Below are 14,686 nucleotides of genomic sequence, written 5' to 3' on the forward strand. Positions count from 1 at the left end.
AGAAGTTTATGCTGACCGGGTCCACTGATCCCAATGTAATGAGATAAGCGTAAACACTCAGATATCCCTCGACATGGGTGGTAATAGCCTCCTCGGGGTCGGGGACCACTATATTTTCATCGGCCCAGTTGCAGTCTTTGTGGATTGTAGGGAGGACCTCTTAGGTAATCGAGCAGATGTATCTCGAGACCTCCTCACAATGACCTTGTACGGAGGAAGGCTTTTCAACCTTTAAATCATCGTTGACCGAGCATCCCCAGGGGATGAACATTTTCAAGGGGGTTCGAGTGCTAGTTCATCAACAGCCATATCCGGAGCGGTCTCCTCGACCTTAGTGGCTGGCCGCGAAGTAGAAGGAGCTTCTTTCTGGGGAACAGTTTTGGAAGTCTTTGCCATTCTTTTAGAAAGTAAAAATGGAGAAAAATCTGGAAAAGATGAAGAAGGAAAGGAAATTGAAGGATTAAACTTGTTGGCTTGAGAAGAAGATGGGAAAAAATTTCTGCAAAGGACCTTGAGTATTGAAATTCTAAAGGTACGAGGGTAGAAGGTTTGATGTAAAGTGAAAATGGACAAAGGAGGGGGTATTTATAGTAGTTAAGCGATGCTTCACGTCTAGGGACAACCAACCGGTGGCCGACATGCATTTAATGCCATTATGACGTAATTGACGAGACGTTTCGGGTTTTTGTCGTTTCTCCCGCGATGTGTCGAAGTAGGAATCGGAAGCTCATGTCGTTTCTCGTCATTTACTTTCCGAGAAACACGGGGACTATCGACGCAAAGTCCCATCGAGCCAGAATCCGGGGGCATGACGCCTGCCCCCGAGAATATCGAGGTCATGGCTCCAGAATCTGTCCTAGCCTCGATCGACTTTAATGAACATTATCGGACAATCAGGCATAGCCAATAGAAGGCCGAAATATCCTTGATCGTCCGGATATCACGACGGGGATATCGTCACGTATCGATAAGGAACCGACAATCAGTTAATGAGAAGATTTTCTACTTTTTATAGAGTTGTACCTAAAGTAAGATTCCCCTACTATATAAATGGCGTCAGTTAATTCATGAAGTACATTGTACCACGCACTCTAAAGCAATATATTATTATTTTATCTGTTATTAGCTCTTTCTCTTGTTCTTTATTGCTGGTCGTGGTAAGCCCGGATCAAGGGTGACTATTTCACTAAGGCTGGAACTACCTTACTCGTATGGTTTGAATTTATTCTATCTTTGTTTGTTCAATATTGACTTAATTTATCGTTTTGTATCGAATTAATCTGTATATCATTAAAACAACTTACAAATAGGGTAAACAATCTTTAAAATAGAATACACCATTTAACTATTTATTTATTTACCTCATATTTTAGTAGTATAAAACGTCAGTTTAACTTTTTACTTAGAATGGTCGGGGCGGATTCTAAGCTAAGAGTTTGTTTAAGAGAAAAAAGTGTCGGCAGGTTTCAGTTTCAAGAGTCATAGATGGAGACAACAAAGAAGTGATAGTACAATTTAATGCCAAGTTTCAATTTTTGGCGTTAAGCTTCAAAGAAATCAATACTAGAGTTACTACAATACAATCAAAGACTTCCATAAATGGGGAACCACCATCCCCGTTACAAACACCACCATCACCATCAACAAGGCCCCCCATTTCCTGTGCCTCCAGTACCCACAGCTCAATCCCAGAACACAGTGAGTACTCAAATGGATTTGGTTTTGCCTTATGGTCAAGTTGACTCTAGCTTGCGTGCTCTAGCTGGTCAAGCTGAGGGCTTTGGCGGTTCTTCCATTGGTGGTCGTGATGGTCATATTTATCAAGTTATTAATCTCAATGGTTAGTTTGCTTTTCTTATTCCTTGTGTTTGGGTTGATGATAAGTTATGGGTTAAAATTATTTGTTGTGATAAGTTATGCTACTATGGTAAAAGAGCAGCCCGGTGCGCAAGGCATCCGGGAAGGGTCGCTCCTCTTTGGTGTGTGATGTAGACAATCTCTAATGCAAGCATTTGTGGCTGCTTCCACGGCTCGAACCCGTGACCTATAGGTCACACGGGACAACTTACAGTTGACCCAAGGCTCCCATCTTTTTCTTTTGTTGGGAGGACATAGTTTTTCCTGCTTAATGGAAAATATAGTGGAATGTGTTTGATTTTGGAATTGATGTTGTTCTAAGTACTTAAGTAGTTTTGTGGGTATAACTACCGGCCTAGATAAAGACAAGCATTAGTGGATAGTGTTATCCGGTACTTATGTTGGTGGGAGGTAGCAGGTACCTTTTTTACCGGCCTAGATAAAAAAAACTAAGTGATTTCTTCATGTCTGTCCGAGCATTGGTGGATCGTGTTATCTGGTACCTATGTTGGTGGGAGGTAGTAGGTACCTCGTGGAATTAGACGAGGTGCGTGTAAGCTGGTCCCGATAACGGATATAAAAAAAATTGTTTCGCTGGTAAATGTGAATTCTTTTGAATTGGTTGACACGGCATTGACTTCCCATTTCTTATATCTGTTCTGCCTTAATAAAAACTGCAGTTGGTTGATCAACTATGCCTTAGACCTAAATTAGTTGTGATTGGCTATTTGAATGCTCTATATCCATTCTGCTCTGTTCATGTAAGCTTCATTCTAATGCTAAATCATTCTCCTTTTAGGGAAAATCAAGTTACTCTATATTTCACACTTCTCCTGAATAGTTGTTTAATCCGAACTTGTTGGTATAGTCTATATGGATCATTGTCTTTTATTGTGTATTATCTTTAGCTAAATATGCGTTGATTTTTGAAAGAGTAGTTAATTTTGCAATGTACCAAGAGATTCATTTGAGACAACTTCTCATTTTAGATTTACCTCATCCCCTTTTCACTTTTAATCGTCATATTATCACAGTCACAAAATTCATTTAAGGTTTTTTTGATATAACATCAATTGCTTATGTCTTATTATTGGACAGAATGCAAAAAGGTCCTTCCTTTTCTTTTGCTTCATAAGTTTTCACATCTGTGGTACTGTCTGCATTTTAGGTTGTACCATAGGTTGAATGTTTGTTGGGCTCACGATCATCATTAAGCATTGGTGAAAAACCAATAAGAAGATTAGTGCAAGTTGGGATCACTCCATCGGAAAGTTAGCAGTATTACCATTGTACTTGATACCCTGTCACAGTTTACTAACATCACTATCCTTGCACATGTGCAATCAAAGTCATTTGAGTTTCTTGGTTGTCATTCTTATACCAGTTTTAGAAAAATAAGATAATGGATATGGCAAAAGCTTTTGGCTTTCCCTTTGTTAGTATGGTGTGTACCGGGATGCTGATTCTTCCAAAAGCCAGCTACGACCTCCTCCCTGATCTTGGCTTTCTTATCTTTCATGTTTCCATCCCACATCTTGCTCTTCTACAACCTCCTGTAACTATCATTAGCGTCACTTGTCACAAAAATGCGTTACATTTAAGACAAATGTCAAAGAAAATGGTTTAGGCAGAGGATCTCTCAAGAATGCTACTGAAGTTGCTCTGAGAATGAAAAATTGGACAAGTTTATAGAGCATAGCGGGAGACGTGATGGTGTAACATGATTTAATAGCATGGCGGGGGTGGTGATGAGGGAATGGCGTTCCTCTTCCCCAGGGAAGGGGAGGTGGTACAAGGGGCGAGTGTCAGAGGAAGCATCGGCGTTGCATTTTCCAAGATATACTAGGATTAGAGGAAGCATTATTGGTGGAGAAGGATAAAGAAGGATATAGTTGCATATATAAGGTGCGAGCTAGGATTCCATTTAAGGTTTATTAAGGGAATGGGATGGAATATAATAAGTCCAGACAGAATAAGATAACAGGGTTGGAGCATTCTTGGTGAGAAGAAAGTAGTGTGACTATCTTTTATTGTTCGTTTCCGCTGATAATAATATAAGATTTATATATCGCACATTATTGTAGATGATGGGCCAGGATCACTTCGAGATGGATGTCGTAAAAAAGAACCTCTATGGATCGTCTTTGAAGTTTCAGGGACGATTGAACTCCGATCTTATTTGAGTGTGTCGTCTTACAAAACTATTGATGGGCGAGGCCAAAGAATCAAAATCACAGGGAAAGGTTTGAGGTTGAAAGAATGTGAACATGTGATCATCTGCAATATAGAGTTTGAGGGAGGCAGAGGACCCGATGTTGACGCCATTCAGATTAAACCAAAGTCGAGGCATATTTGGATAGATCGTTGTAGCCTTAGTGACTATGACGATGGTTTAATTGACATCACAAGGGAGAGCACAGATATTACTGTTTCTAGGTCAGTCAAACTTTCTTTATCATATAGTATCTTGTTATGGCATCTATTTTTGGATCTTGAACTTTGTTGTTGCGACCAGGTGTCACTTTTCAAAGCATGATAAGACCATGCTTATTGGAGCAGATCCTTCTAATTGTACCGACAGATGTATGCGGGTCACCATTCACCACTGCTTTTTTGATGGAACTAGACAGCGGCATCCTCGTGTTAGATTTGGCAAAGTACATTTGTACAACAACTACACCAGGAACTGGGGAATTTATGCTGTTTGCGCAAGTGTAGAATCACAGGTAGTACCGCTTTTAGCAGCTTTTTCCTCTCTCTCTCTCTCTCTCTTCTCTTTTTAAAGGTTGGGAAAGTAGGGTTATGTAAATTCAGTAATATCTGTCCTTGCTATTGTTGTTGATAACTTAAATATCTCGTGTCAGATATATTCCCAGTGCAACATATATGAAGCTGGACAAAAAAAGGTGGCCTTTAAATATCTCACAGAGAAGGTAAATCTACTACGTAAATTTATTTTATTTTGCAACAAAACCCATGTGATAAATCATCTACTGTTTTCTTTTATGCAAAAGATTTCCAATTCTTTCTCTTAGACAGCAACTTGGATTGCACAGTAGACTTGTGCAGTCTTAAGTCTTAACCTTTAAACTTGACGAGTCCAAAGTTAGCAGTAAATTTTATGATGATCCTTCTTCCTGAAGTCCTAATCGTCATACTACAGTAGATTATGTGTAATCAGCTTTTTGCCTTAGTACCCTTTTTCCGCCTTAGTACTAGAGCTTAGGGCCTAAAAGGGAATTGAGAATGAAAATCAGAAGGAGAAGGACATTTACTGTCATGAGGAAATCTCAGGATGCAGCATAACCTTCAAAGAATTTTTGCTATTTAACTGTTTCTTGTAAGACTGTCTATTCTTGCATCCCCTAAACTTTTCAGGAGATTGCTGTGTCCCTTCAGGGGGAGAAGTGCCATATAAAACTATTTCTATTGTGGCAATGAGCCCCCTACGCTAATATTTGTGGCATTTAAATCTATTTGTTGTGAGAAAGATAGCAAGTTACCCTTTTCTGCATGGTTTATCTGTACAAAAGGTTTAAACCCCAACGCTGTAAATGAAAATGTTTAATCTATATTTAATCAAAAATTAAGTTGCTCTTCATGTAAACTCTGCCTCTGTAGTCGCAAAGTATAGCTGGTGGTGCCAATCCTTGATAAAGAAGTTATGATAGGTTGTTGACCAGGGTAAAAACCCGTCGTACTATGAGGAATCCTTTGAGTACTGAAACATGAATAGATCAGATTGAATATTCTTATTCATCTACTCGATCCCAACTAACTTGGATTGAAGGATAGTTGGTTGATTAATTGAATGAGAAAGTGAAAAGGGGAAATGAGGATGAAAATCGGAAGGAGAAAGACATTTACTGTCATGAGGAAATCTTAGGATGCAGCATAACCTTGAAAAACAATTCTGCTATTTAACCGGTTCCTGTAAGACTGTCTAGTCTTGCATCCCCTAAACTTTTTGGGAGATTGCTGTGCCCCTTCAGGGGGAGAAGTGCCATATAAAACTATTTCTATTGTGGCAATGAGCCCCCTACGCTAATATTTGTGGCATTTAAATCTATTTGTTGTGAGAAAGATAGCAAGTTACCCTTTTCTGCATGGTTTATCTGTACAAAAAGTTTAAACCCCAACGCTGTAAATGAAAATGTTTAATCTATATTTAATCAGAAATTAAGTTGCTCTTCATGTAAACTCTGCCTTCTGTAGTCGCAAAGTATAGCTGGTGGTGCCAAACCTTGATAAAGAAGTTTCGATAGGTTGATGACCAGGGTAAAAACCGTCATACTATGAGGAATCCCTTGAGTACTGAAACATGAATAGATCAGATTAAATATTCTTATTCATCTAAATGATCCCAACTAACTTGGATTGAAGCGTAGTTGGTTGATTAATTGAATTAAGTTGCCCTTCAGAAAATATGCTGATACTTGGTGCTTATTCAAAGGGTATGGTTGGAAGATCAAAAGACAACAACAACACAACAACAACGACCCAGTATAATCCCACAAGTGGGGTTTGGGGAGGGTAATATGTACGCAGACCTTACCCCTACCCCGAAGGGTAGAGAGGCTGTTTCCAGGAGACCCTCGGCTCAAAAAAAGCAACAGGAGCCGATATATTAGTACCATAAAAAAGCATAATACAATAACAACAATATAAGAGATATACAACAACAACGACCCAGTATAATCCCACAAGTGGGGTCTGGGGAGGGTAATATGTACGCAGACCTTACCCCTACCCCGAAGGGTAGAGAGGTTGTTTCCAGGAGACCCTCGGCTCCAAAAAAGCAACAGGAGCCGATATATTAGTACCATAAAAATGCGTAATAAAATAACAACAATATAAGAGATATGAAATACAGAATACGAAATACGAAATAGATGGCTGATATAGTAAAACTAGCAGGTAAAGCCCTGCATCAATAGACGACCAATTACATTCTTAGTCTAACTTCTAACTGGCTAGTCTCACTCTATTGTGTTGTAGAAATATTCACAAGTTTCCCCTAACCTATAACCTTAATGCTCGACCTCCATAATTCCCTGTCAAGGGCCATGTCCTCAGTAATCCTAAGTCGCGTCATGTCCTGTCTGATCACCTCTCCCCAGTACTTCTTAGGTCGCCCTCTACCTCTCCGCGTGCCCACTACAGCCAGTCGTTCACACCTCCTCACCGGTGCATCAGTGCTCCTCCTCTGAATGTGCCCGAACCATCTGAGTCTTACTTCCCGCATCTTGTCCTCCATGGGGGCCACACTCACCTTCTCTCGAATATCTTCATTCCTAATCTTATCCACCCTAGTATGCCCGCACATCCACCTCAACATCCTCATCTCTGCTACTTTCATCTTCTGGATGTGTGAGTTCTTTACCGGCCAACATTCAGTTCCATATAACATGGCAAGCCTAACCACTGCTCTATAAAACTTACCTTTTAGTAACGGTGACACTTTCTTGTCACACAAGACTCCCGACGCTAACCTCCACTTCATCCACCCCACCCCTATACGGTGTGTGACATCCTCGTCAATCTCCCCGATCCCCTGAATAACCGATCCAAGGTACTTGAAACTACCCTCTTGGGAATGACTTGAGAGTCAAGCCTCACTTCAACTCCCGCTTCCGTCGGCTCAACTCCAAATTTGCACTCGAGGTATTCCGTCTTCGTCCTGCTCAACTTGAAACCTTTAGACTCAAGAGCATGTCTCCAAATCTCTAGCCTCTCGTTGACGCCGCCTCGTGTCTCGTCAATTAGAATAATATCATCAGCAAATAGCATGCACCATGGCACCTCCCCTTGAATATGATGAGTCAGTGCATCCATCACCAGGGCAAATAGGAATGGGTTGAGCGCAGACCCTTGGTGCAACCCCGTAACAACTGGAAAGTGTTCAGAGTCGCCTCCTACTGTCCTAACCCGAATCTTAGCTCCAGCATACATGTCTTTAATCACCCTAATATAGTCAACCGGGACCCCTTTATCCTCTAAGCAGCAATATAAGAGATATGAAATACAGAATACGAAATACGAAATAAATGGCTGGTATAGTAAAAACTAGCAGGTAAAGCCCTGCATCAATAGACGACCAATGACATTCTTAGTCTAACTCCTAACTAGCTAGTCTCACTCTATTGTGCTGTAGAAATATTCACAACTTTCCCCTAACCTACAACCTTAATGCTCAACCTCCATAATTCCCTGTCAAGGGCCATGTCCTCAGTACTCCTAAGTCGCGTCATGTCCTGTCTGATCACCTTTCCCCAATACTTCTTAGGTCGCCCTCTACCTCTCCGCGGGCCCACTACAGCCAGTCGCTCACACCTCCTCACCGGTGCATCAATGCTCCTCCTCTGAATGTGCCCGAACCATCTGAGTCTTACTTCCCGCATCTTATCCTCCATGGGGGTAACGCCCACCTTCTCTCGAATATCTTCATTCCTAATCTTATCCATCCTTGTATGCCCGCACATCCACCTCAACATCCTCATCTCTGCTACTTTCATCTTCTGGATGTGTGAGTTCTTTACCGGCCAACATTCAGTTCCATATAACATGGCAGGCCTAACCACTGCTCTATAAAACTTACCTTTTAGTAACGGTGACACTTTCTTGTCACACAAGACTCCCGACGCTAACCTCCACTTCATCCACCCCACCCCTATACGGTGTGTGACATCCTCGTCAATCTCCCCGATCCCCTGAATAACCGATCCAAGGTACTTGAAACTATCCCTCTTGGGAATGACTTGAGAGTCAAGCCTCACTTCAACTCCCGCTTCCGTCGGCTCAACTCCAAATTTGCACTCGAGGTATTCCGTCTTCGTCATGCTCAACTTGAAACCTTTAGACTCAAGAGCATGTCTCCAAATCTCTAGCCTCTCATTGACGCCGCCTCGTGTCTCGTCAATTAGAATAATGTCATCAGCGAATAGCATGCACCATGACACCTCCCCTTGAATATGATGAGTCAGTGTATCCATCACCAGGGCAAATAGGAATGGGCTGAGCGCAGACCCTTGGTGCAACCCCGTAATAACTGGAAAGTGTTCAGAGTCGCCTCCTACTGTCCTAACCCGAGTCTTAGCTCCAGCATACATGTCTTTAATCACCCTAATATAGTCAACCGGGACCCCTTTATCCTCTAAGCAGCTCCATAAGACCTTCCTAGGAACCCTATCGTACGCTTTCTCCAGATCAATAAACACCATGTGGAGATCCTTCTTCCTATCCCTGTACTGTTCCACCATCCTCCTAATAAGGTGGATAGCTTCTATGGTAGATCGCCCCGGCATGAACCCGAACTGGTTGTCTGAAATAGACACCGTCCTTCGCACTCTCATTTCTACCACTCTCTCCCAAACTTTCATGGTATGACTTAGTAATTTGATGCCCCTATAGTTGTTACAGCTTTGGACATCACCTTTGTTCTTATACAATGGGACCATTGTACTCCACCTCCACTCTTCAGGCATCCTATTAGTCTTGAATATAACACTAAACAATGCAGTAAGCCATTCCAAGCCTGCTCTACCCACACACCTCCACAGTTCAACTGGAATTTCGTCTGGCCCGGTAGCTCTGCCCTTTCTCATCTTACGCATTGCCTCCATGAGTTCATCGATCTCAATGTCCCTACAATTACTTAATTCATGGTGACTGTCGGCATTCCTCGATTCCCCAAGTAAAATATCCTGATCCCCTTCTTCACTTAAAAGTTTATGAAAGTAGGTCTGCCACCTCCTCTTAATCTGGTCATCTCCCATCAAAACTTTGTCGTCATCATCTTTTATGCACCTCACTTGGTCCAGATCCCGAGTTATCCTCTCTCTCGCCTTAGCGAGTCAGAATAACCTCTTCTCCCCACCTTTGTTCCTTAGTTCCTCATACAGACGAGCAAAAGCTGTCGTCTTAGCCTCCGTCACTGCCATCTTCGCCTCCTTCCTAGCTACCTTATACCTTTGACTGTTCTCTCTCTTCTCCTCCTCGTCAGTGCTCCTTACTAACCGCAGGTAAGCCGCCTTCTTTGCTTCCACTTTACTTTGGACAACTGCATTCCACCACCAATCTCCTTTGTGGCCACCATTGTGGCCCGTAGATATCCCTAACACCTCTCTCGCCGCCTTTCTTATACAGTCCGCCGTCGTCGACCACATTGTGTTTGCGTCCCCACTACTTCTCCAAGCTCCTATTGCCGATAACCTTCCTTCCAACTCCTTAGCTTTATCCTTAGTTAAGGCGCCCCACCTAATCCTGGGGCGTCCTTGTACTGACCTCTTCTTCCTCCTTATCCTAATACAAATGTCCATCACCAAAAGCCTATGCTGCGTTGAGAGGGTCTCACCTGGGATAACCTTGTAGTCCTCGCACAACCTTCTGTCGCATCGCCTGAGGAGGAGATAGTCAATCTGAGTCTTCGCCACCGAACTTTGGTAAGTAACCAAATGTTCATCCCGCTTCGTAAAACTCGAGTTCGCAATGACTAGATCGAAAGCCTTGGCAAAGTCCAACAGCGAAATGCCCCCTCCGTTCCGCTCCCCGAAACCAAAGCCGCCATGCACCTCAGTGTACCCACCTGCAGATGACCCAATATGACCATTGAAATCTCCTCCTATGAATAACCTCTCAGAAGGCAGTATACTACGAACAATCTCATCCAACCCCTCCCAAAAGCGCCTCTTAATATCCTCATCCAAGCCTGTTTGCGGTGCGTACGCGCTAACGACATTTAAAGTACCCTCACCCACCACCAACTTAATAGTCATTAGTCTATCATTTACCCGCCTGACCTCTACCACGGACTCTCTGAGATGGCTATCTACCAGGATACCCACTCCATTCTTACCCCTCAGGACACCAGAGTACCACAACTTATACCCATCCACGTTTTTCGCCCTCGATCCGACCCACCTAGTCTCCTGGACACACACTATATTAATCTTCCTCTTCTGAAGTTTTCGCCAACTCTATGGATTTACTCGTTAATGAACCTATGTTCCATGACCCGATTCTCAACCTATAGGCTCCCTTGCCACCTCTACCTCCCCTGGTACCCGACCCACCCCCTGACCCCAGCCCCACACTCTGCCCCTGGAAGATCAAAAGACAGCTCTACAAATTAAGATCTATCTTTGATGAAGGAAAGAAAGTGATAAGGTTCTCATTTCCACTTTACTTCTTTTTCGGACAAGTAAGCAAAATTTTATAGATGTCAGCAGCAGGAAGGAGGTGCTACGTTCAGGGATGTCAAGTAGGGTACCTGCCTCATTTACATCAATCGCTTTACATTAAAAAGCTAGCCAAAGAATAAAATTTGTACTTAAGCCTTATGATGATCTCAAATTTGCCTTAAAAACCTCTTTAGGCGCCTTTCCCTCTAAAATAACCAACAAACCCGTTTCTTAGTTCATTGTGAAGAAATGGACCTTGGCCAAACTCAACTTAAGAAGCTAGCTCATGAGGGGAGGATTGTCTAAGACCATTTGAGGAGACCACAACCATTCTGTCAACCAATGTATGGCTTGGCACTCCCCCACGTACCCATTATCCTGGAGCGTGAATAACATAACATGGGGGGCCAGCAGAAACACAGATGGATCTGGCTCTGATACCATGTAATTCAATGGAAGCAGATGTTGTCTTCTACTCATGACTATGTAAGGAACTTAAACAGTTACAAAAATTCTAGCTATGGAAATAAATCTAAACATTACAAAATCTGCTAAATATATTGGAATATATTTACAAATTACAACTCATATTCTATAACATTCATCTTCACCTAAGTTCCATCTCTCTTCCTGTGCTTCACAGGCAACAAGTCTTCTCTTTTTCTCTTGATAACCCAGAAATCCACCTGGAGCCAATGTTTTGGGCCAACCGCATGTTAAAACACAAGCTTTTACCAATTTAGTATTGCTTTGACTTATCAGTTTAATTGGATAAATGTTGGTAGTTCTGTTTTACCGAGTCTTTAGTGCTTTTCTTATTTTTTTGGTGACTGTTGTGGACTTGAACAGTAAGAAGCGGAAAATCTGTTACAGTATATGCCTATAAAAGGCACAAGTAAAGTCACTTTCAGTAGCATCCACTTTTCAGTTTCCTTCGAGTATATTGAGTGTCCTTGTTTAATAGAATAAAAGTTCTGTTCTTCTGCTCAATACAAAGAAGTCTTCCTTTTATCTTAAGGTTATTGCTTTGTGTCTTTGTTTTATTCAACACCGCAGCCTTTGAAACTCGGGGATGATGGGCCCGCCCCTCTCCCTCTACTCTTCTCACTTAAATACCAGAGTTAGTTCGCTTGGCACTGGATTCGAACCAATGACCTAAGACACAAGTCCCTCGACCTTTGCCAGTTGAGCTAATCCCTGGGGACTGGGTAACCAGCTTCTCTTGTTTTTATCTAATGGATGTTAACTGAATAAAATGGATTACCTCATCAGGGGAGGTGTGAAGCTTCTCTATTTTCTCTTGGATTGGGCTTCTGATTAATCTGCATTTTCTCTTGGATTGTCCCTCAAGTTTTCTTTTTCATCCCTGCTTCCTCTCCAGTGGAGTTCTATGCTTGTGGTTGCTCGTCAAATTTCGAAAAGTCAAGAACTTGTTGTAAGTTCAGCAAATCCAGACATTGAACTCATTTTACACCCTTTTCTTGTCAGACTTAACAAGTGAACCGGCATAATTGAGGGATCTTATGTAACATAGCATAGTTCGAGTCAATTGCATGTCCTTGTCAAACAAATTTTCTGCTGGCTTTTCCATCTAAGAAAATTAGTGATCAAGCTGGATAAAGTTATTTTGTTGAGCTGAAAGTTCCAATTCCCTATCAATCTGCCTTTAGATGCGTTTTCTGTAATTCTGCACGAGCATTTTTAGTTTTACTAGCAAGTTCCGATTGTTTCAACACCCCTCCTTGCAATAGCTGATAAATGCGTCCTAACTTCAAAATCCAGAATCAGACATTCAAAGTCAAAATCAAAATAACTGCTGGAGCCCAACCACCCCACACACCAAAAAAAATGGAAAAGAAAAGAGGCTCCACCACACTTCAAGATATGGAGCACGGCTTTTTGGTGGTTATCCAGTCTCTGTCAGCCAGCTGATAGAGCGCCACTTAGGTCCTTGAATAGGTGCCTGCGTATACTCTTCTCAGAATTATTAATGAAAGAAAATGAAAATCATGTAGGAGAACAAAGTGAAAAAGTTCACGGCATTTTTAAGGACTCTGTCTATAGTACGTATACTCTTCTCAGAATTAGTAATGAAAATGAATGGCAAAAGTCATGTAGAAGTCAAATTGAAAAAGCTCACAGCATTTTTAAGAACCTTGTCGAAGGCGCTTTTTGTCGCATGTTATAACAGACAAATTATAATAGTCAGTGTTAAAGTTTGACATTTTCTTTTGCTTATGTACCATCTGTTTGTATATCGTTACTACAATTATCTATGGAGTTGAACTAGTCTCTTCCACTGCCTAATTGGCTTTTTATTTCATCCTACAGGCAGCTGACAAGGAGGAAGGATGCACTGGTAGCATTAAGTCTGAAGATGACTTGTTTGTTTGTGGAACTCAGGCTGGTTTATTGTCTACTTGCAGTGGAAATAACATCTTCAATCCATCCGAATTCTACCAAACCTGGACTGTTGAACGTCCGAGTGATGCTCTCAAACACTACCTTCAACATTGTACCGGATGGCAGTCTATCCCGCGGCCAAATTGATCAGTCTGTCTCCTGTTAGAATGACGTAAATGAACAGACAATTACTTAAATGTGTGTGCATATATGCGTGAACGCGGGATGCTTTGTGCACTGAGTTGCCCTTTTTTTTGGGTGCATATATTACTTAAAGGTCATAATGTGTGTGCATATATTGCTTCAAGGTCATTTATCCTTCTTTATTATTGCTATCTCCTGTCTCACGCTTTACTCTATTATTGTTGCCATCATACCTATGCAACATAAACTGCAGTTCAGTGAAATAAACAGAGCTTAGGTATTCCTAAAATTTATCACGCTGCAGCCTCTTATGTTCAGAAATACTGCATATAGACCGATTTGATTACCTCTGAGCTGAAAGGGAGTTTTACTACATTGACAGTGTACATGTTCAAGTTTAGTGATAATCGTATGACTTGAGAACTAGAGTCAGAGTTGTGGATGTTGGTCTATGGTTACATAATAATTTGAATAGCTCATACTTGATGTTGTACTCGAGGCGAATTGAGGATTTAAACTTGATAGGCTCATTGTACTGAACTCTTTGAATAGCTCTTTGCACTGAACTCATTCTGCTTTTAGAATTATGGGTTCAGATATAATATTTGTTGCAATTTTAGTAAATTTTTACGTATATATTGTTGGACTTTAAGCCATTGGACTTTAAAGTAGAAGAAGTGTGAATTGGAAATGGAGGGAAAATGAAAAATTTGAAGAGGTGAACTTTTGTCTTGCACTTTTTGTGTGCTTATATATAGAATCACTTCTTAAAGCTCTTAAAAGGAGTTGAAGAGAATGAACCCTCGCGCCGTCGTCGTCGTTGCTCGCTCGGCTCGGCTTTGGATTTGGATTTGGAAAACGATCGATAAGATTATTTTTTGGACAAAATTTATTTAATTATTAAATGCCAAATCACTGCTGAAAATACGCCAGAATCCTACTGAAGATTCAGAGGGTCTCTCTGGCCGCGGTTCAACCGCGGCAGGCAGATTCAGAGAGCCTCTCTGACAGGCAGCGTATTCTTCTGAAAAGGCACCTTTTTCAGACACCTCTTCTGATAATTGCCTATAAATTCTGAGGCAAGACTCCATTTTCAACACATG

At 41.6% G+C, this 14,686-nt stretch overlaps 1 protein-coding gene across 1 annotated transcript; it reads left to right on the top strand.

The window, feature by feature from the left end:
* Positions 1–1,407: 1,407 nt before the first annotated feature.
* Positions 1,408–13,774, top strand: LOC107759580 (putative pectate lyase 4). Its single transcript, XM_075222657.1, has 5 exons — positions 1,408–1,840; positions 3,942–4,293; positions 4,373–4,583; positions 4,722–4,790; positions 13,368–13,774. The coding sequence occupies exons 1-5, from the start codon at positions 1,600–1,602 to the stop codon at positions 13,584–13,586; spliced, it is 1,092 nt and encodes a 363-aa protein (XP_075078758.1). The 5' UTR covers positions 1,408–1,599; the 3' UTR covers positions 13,587–13,774.
* The last annotated feature ends 912 nt before the right edge of the window (positions 13,775–14,686 follow it).

Source organism: Nicotiana tabacum, chromosome 10, assembly GCF_000715075.1.
Source record: "Nicotiana tabacum cultivar K326 chromosome 10, ASM71507v2, whole genome shotgun sequence".
Lineage (NCBI taxonomy): Eukaryota > Viridiplantae > Streptophyta > Magnoliopsida > Solanales > Solanaceae > Nicotiana > Nicotiana tabacum.

Coding starts and splice junctions, on each gene's coding strand:
- LOC107759580 (XM_075222657.1), top strand. CDS start 1,600: ATGGGGAACCACCATCCCCGTTACAAACACCACCATCACCATCAACAA. Junction 1,841..3,941: donor TCAAGTTATTAATCTCAATG/GTTAGTTTGCTT, acceptor ACATTATTGTAG/ATGATGGGCCAGGATCACTT. Junction 4,791..13,367: donor TTAAATATCTCACAGAGAAG/GTAAATCTACTA, acceptor TTCATCCTACAG/GCAGCTGACAAGGAGGAAGG.